This window comes from Marmota flaviventris, chromosome X (assembly GCF_047511675.1).
Source record: "Marmota flaviventris isolate mMarFla1 chromosome X, mMarFla1.hap1, whole genome shotgun sequence".
Taxonomy (NCBI): domain Eukaryota; kingdom Metazoa; phylum Chordata; class Mammalia; order Rodentia; family Sciuridae; genus Marmota; species Marmota flaviventris.
The window spans coordinates 88,598,865-88,604,403 of NC_092518.1; the positions used below are offsets into that span (position 1 = coordinate 88,598,865).

The window sequence follows — 5,539 nt, forward strand, 5'->3', positions numbered from 1 at the left end:
TAACTCCTTCATGCGGCTGGGTTCTAGGTTTAAACTGTGATTTTTAAAAATATTTAAGTCTCTCAGGACTAAAACTCTCTGAAGTGTTCTGAGACACACAGGAAGGGAAAATAGCAGAAATCACGCAAAATACACTTGGCTCAATAAAGCTTTTTTTTTTTAATCACTCTATAACTTCAATTTGAAAGGTTCTGATTTCCAATCAGAACCTTACCTCTTACCCTCTTATGTGTGTGTGCACACTTAGAGGGGCACAGTAATTCTTACACTACTGATTGACCAATTTTAGGACACACTTTTTTAACAGCATGAAGAACCTGCTTTGGAGCCACTGTTCAAGTCAATGGTGTGACCTAACATGCAATGCTCCAGCTGTTCCTCTACAGCCAGCACTTGCCTGACAGCTTCTTCAAAGGCCACTGTCACATTAGTATCATCTTTGGCACTTGTTTCTAAATAAGGGTAATCCCCATTCTCCATGCACCAGGCTTGTGCTTCCTCAGTAGTTACCTGCCTATCCTCTTTGTCTACCTTGTTACCCAGAACTACAAAGGGGAAGTGCTCAGGGTCCTTCACATCTGCATAGTAGATGAATTCTTTTTGCCAGTTACCAAGGTTTTCGAAGCTCTGCCGGTCATCCACACTGAAGGTCAAGAGGCAGCAGTCTGCTCCCCTGTAGAACGGTGTTCTAAGGCTCTTGAACCGTTCCTGCCCTGCAGTGTCCCAGATCTGGAGGGTTACAAAGCGTCCATCTACCTCCAGATCTCGATTTAAGAACTCTACCCCTATGGTGTGAAAAGCTTGGGAGTCAAACTTATTGGTTACATAACGGTTCATAAGCGAGCTTTTCCCCACTCCACCATCTCCCAAGAGAATGACCTTTAAAAGGAGGGATTTCCCACTCATTGTTGCAGCACCAGACAGGGAGGAATTTGTAACCAAGAGAACCTGAAAATATATGAAAAAGTGGTGGGGAAACAGTTAAACCTGAAACTGAAATCAACTTTATAGCACATTTCTCTGAAATATGAGGTCTTCTAATTTAGTTTCTGTTGATTTACACTCATTAATTGACATAGAATAGCAGAAGAAATAACACTTTTTGCATATGGGGGAAAGCAGGTCTTGTTTTTCTCAAATCTTTTGCCTGTGCCAGGAAAATGGCTGAATGCCATGAGTAAACCAACTAGCAGATGGTCCTATAATTTGGTTCAGTTGTGACCCTATTCTAGGGGAGAGAGCCTAGAACAGAAATGCCACTCAAATGTGTGATCATAGTAGCTTCCAATTTGGAGAGTTCCAAACGAGAGACAAATTGTATGAAATTGATTTGAGGTTTGAAATTTGCTCCTCAGGGATGTAAAAATTCAATAAGTATTGAGGAGGGAAAGCTGCATAAACTTTTTTTTTTTGGTACCAGGGATTTAACTCAGGGGTTCTTTGCCACTGAGCCACTTTCACAGCCCTTTTTATATTTTATTTTGGAGACAAGGTCTCGCTAAGTTGCTTAGGGCTTTGCTAAGTTGCTGAGGCTGGCTTTGAATTTGTGATCCTCCTGCCTCAAGCCTCCTGAGACACAGAGATAACAGGCCTATGTCACCAGGCCTAAATAAGCTGTATTTTTTTTTTATTTGTAAGTAGAGGTCTGGGCCAGAATTAGACTGGACCCCAGAATATGGAAGAGAGAAAAATGTCAAGTTTTTTTCAGGCATTTACCACATTGTACTTGCATTGCTACAGACACTTAAGTTGATGGCAGCTAACTGATTATCAATATAACAGATTATTAAGGAAGTAAATATTGAATAGCTAACCAGTGTTTGAATTATGTTCTAATTCCATAAAAGCAACATATGAAAACTCATGGTGAAAATCTAACTGCTAATAATTATACAGTACCTTTCTTGTTACCTCTTCAACATGTTGACTCATAGACTACCAGAGTATATCTTACAGTACAAAGATCAAATGTCTACTGAACAAGTACCTTTTGCCATATTCTGTTAGGTACTTTTTCACATTAGGTCCACTGTAGGAACTCAACAATGATTATGCTAATTGAGTGATATTTATGCAAGACACACAAAGGGATGAAAACTAATTACTAATCAAAGGGGTACATACCAAAGAGCTTCTTGAAGCACAGATATTTAAAATATAATTTTAAAAAATTAGTAGTCTTAAAATTATTTTGAAATGTATGTGTACTAACTATAAATTTTCTAAATATTTCTTTTTAAAAATATTTTTAATTGTAGATGCACATAATACCTTTATTTTATATATTTATTTTTATGTGGTGCTGAGGATCTAACCTAGTGTCTCACACATGTTAGGCAAGAGCTCTGCCACTGAGCCCTAGCCCCAGCCTTAAATATTTCTTTTTAATGAATCAAATTTTAAAATATCAAAATCCAGAGTGTACCCCCATGACATACCTACCTAGTCAGGTTTTTGACGAAATTTTAATCTTTTTTTCTTTTTTCCAGTTGTTGCTTTATTTTTTTCTTTTTATGGTTCTAAAAAACAGAATGAGAAACATTATTATTTTTAAAAAGCATGCATAATAAAATTAAGGTAAGTCTCTATATAAAAATACATTCAAGTTCTCTTTGGTTCTTGCTTCCAAGATGAACAAAAAAAAAAAAAAAAAAAAGAAGGAATAATGTTTGTGCCAAAAAAGGCCTGTGCACCCTATTCATTGTATGAACTGTACCCAGTGTGTACCTCAGGACAAGGCCATTAAAAAGTTCCTCATTCAAAACATCATTGTAGAAGCTGCAGCCATCAAGGACATTTCTGGAGAGTGTTTTTAATGCTTACATGCTTCCCAAGCTCTTTGTTAAACTGCATTACTGTGTCAGTTGTACCATTCACAGCAAGGTGATTTCCTAATCTTGGGAAGCCTGGAAGGACGGAACACCCCCACCCAGATGATTTATACCTGCTGGCGCTGCCCCATAACTTCCACCAAAGCCCATGTAAGGTCCTGAAGGAGTGAAGAAAAGCTATTCTCAGGGAAAAATAAAAAAATAAAATGGAAATTATAATGAAAAAAGAAAATACATTCAAGCAATCTTGACTAACTTTCAGAGGATACTTTTCACGAATACACTTGAATTCAAACTGATTCAGATGTTAAAATGAACACGATTTTATCACAAAAATTTAACTTTTCCTAATTTGAGTGTACTTTATGTAATTTAAAAATGATGTCAGGGCTGGGGCTGGGGCTTAGCGGTAGTGCACTTGCCTGGCATGTGTGAGGCACTGGGTTCAGTTCTCAGCACCACATATAAATAAATGAAATAAAGGTCTATCAACAACTAAAAAAAAAAAAAGAAAAAAAATTTTTAAATGATGTCATTTTTCTATTGAATTCTTCACTCAAATAAAAGCAAATCAAAGAGAGTAGCTGATAATCCTAATAGGTGATGTTCAGTAAAAAGAAAGCACAGAGGAATCTAAACATTTTGAAATATTAATTCAGAAATAAAACTCGTTCCCTTTATACCTACCAACCTTCTCAACTCCAAAAAGTCATTAGTACACTCACCAATCTGCCTTGAGGTTGTGTCTCATTGATTTCTTATGATCAGAGCAGAAAATAAAATTATGTTTGTGGGCTTCCTGTTTACAATATATACTCTTGGCTAATTATTTTATTCGTTAATTTAAATCATCATCTTGAACACAGGTGTTAATATTTAGCTTGCCTTATTTAATTCAAACATACTTTCATTTAATATTATACTTAATTATGGTAAGAGTCTTATTGAAGCAACATCAAGAGTATTGGCACCAGTAGCACCAGCTGGGCATGGGGGTGCATGTCTGTAATCCCAGTGGCTCAGGAGGCTGAGGCAGGAGGATTGTGAGTTCAAATCCAGCCTCAGCAAAAGTAAGGCACTAAGCTACTCAGTGAGACCCTGTCTCTAAATAAAATATAAAATATGGCTGGGGATGTGGCTCAGTGGTTGAGTATCCCTGAGTTTAATCCCTGGTACAAAATTTTAAAAAAGTACTGGCCTCAAAAGAAAAACAGTTCCTAGAACTGTTTAATGTTCTTTCTTACTGAGGGATAAAGAAGCTTTACAAAAATCCTAGGTTTAGTAATTCCATGCTATTTAAAAAATAATCAGGAGTTCATGTAAATCAGTAATTATGAATTTAAACAATATCTCCTAAATTAATAGGCTTTGTCTTCCTTCTTGATCTGTATATATTCTATAGAATTCTCAAGTCTCCTACAACTCCTGAATTTTTTTGTCCTATTTTTATCTGATTTTAAAAATTTTTATCTGATTTTCAAAATGTTGTTGAATCTAGCTCCAGGAACAAACATTTCTTGTAATGGAGGTGGAACAAGTGTCAGCACACTTCTTTATTATCTCTTTATTATATTCTTCCTTTATTCCTTCTTTCCTTCCTTTGTTTCTTGATTTATTTATTTTTTTGTGGTGCTGGAGCTTGAACCCAGGTCTTCATGCCCATGCTAGGCAAGTGAGTTTCCCCTGAGCTACACCCCAGCTCACACTTATTTTTCATACTGGTCTATAGGATAATTTTACAATTCAGTACTCTTTAACTCTTTTAAAAAGTAACAGAAGGAAGTATCAACTTGGGCACAACACTGATTGCTATTATTAATGGTGCATGTCAAGTGAGTTTCCTGAAGTTCCTAGCAAACAGGTGTTCATATCATTAAATGACTCATTAACCTTACTTTCTCGGCTGTGGATAAACTCAATAGATGGTTCTTGGACTGAATGAATATGGAAACCAAATACTCAGCTCCAGGAATAATGATGAAGTATTAATAACTATCTGAGATAATGCTTCAGTTGTACATTTCTCCATTTGGTTATGTGCACGCATACCTTCTGGGTACATAGGCTTTGTGCCAGGGATAAAGGAGGAAAACCAATGTAATTCCGTTGTCAAAATCACTGGGCTGGCAGCCAATAGGATATCAGGGTCTTCCTCACTGTGACACTATTCATTTATTTTATGTACTTAGGCAGGTCATTTAATCTTCCTCTGTTTCAATATCTTCCTATTACAAAAACAGACCTGGTAATACCCTCCCTATTTAACTCACGGGATTTAGAGGAGAACAACTTAGGATGTTTGTAAATATTTGTAAGCATTTCTTGAAAGTGTTGGCTTGAGATTTCTGTTCCCTTGGCTCCTCCATCCCCTTTCATTCACTGGTTGGGATCTCTGTCTCAGTATTCACCCTTCTCAGAAAGGGCTTGCTAGTTAGAGGATAAAATTTTTTTTTCTTTTCTTTCTTCCATAGCTAAGAAAAACTTATTTCTGAATAATCTTGGGCATCTGCCTATGGCACAGAATCTCAGCACTGCAAGGACCTAAAGGATCTTGGGTCGAATCCTGCTACTGACATTGAGGAGATATTTGAGTGTCTTATTGTGTGCTGTGTTCTTACCAAGATGATCCTCTACCCACCCCCTGATGTTTCCAATTCCCATTTGTTCACTAGAAGTAGAAATGAATGAAATTTAGGCTTGTCTCCGTC

The 5,539-nt window shown here is 36.8% G+C and overlaps 1 protein-coding gene and 1 pseudogene across 1 annotated transcript; one reads left to right on the top strand and one right to left on the bottom strand.

Moving 5' to 3' along the window:
- Positions 1 to 300: 300 nt before the first annotated feature.
- Positions 301 to 906, bottom strand: Rab9b (RAB9B, member RAS oncogene family). The gene has a single exon (XM_071606726.1). It carries the CDS (start codon positions 904 to 906, stop codon positions 301 to 303), a length of 606 nt encoding a protein of 201 aa, XP_071462827.1.
- Positions 907 to 2,655: 1,749 nt separating this feature from the next.
- On the top strand, positions 2,656 to 2,985 carry LOC114091688 (small ribosomal subunit protein eS26 pseudogene; annotated as a pseudogene).
- The last annotated feature ends 2,554 nt before the right edge of the window (positions 2,986 to 5,539 follow it).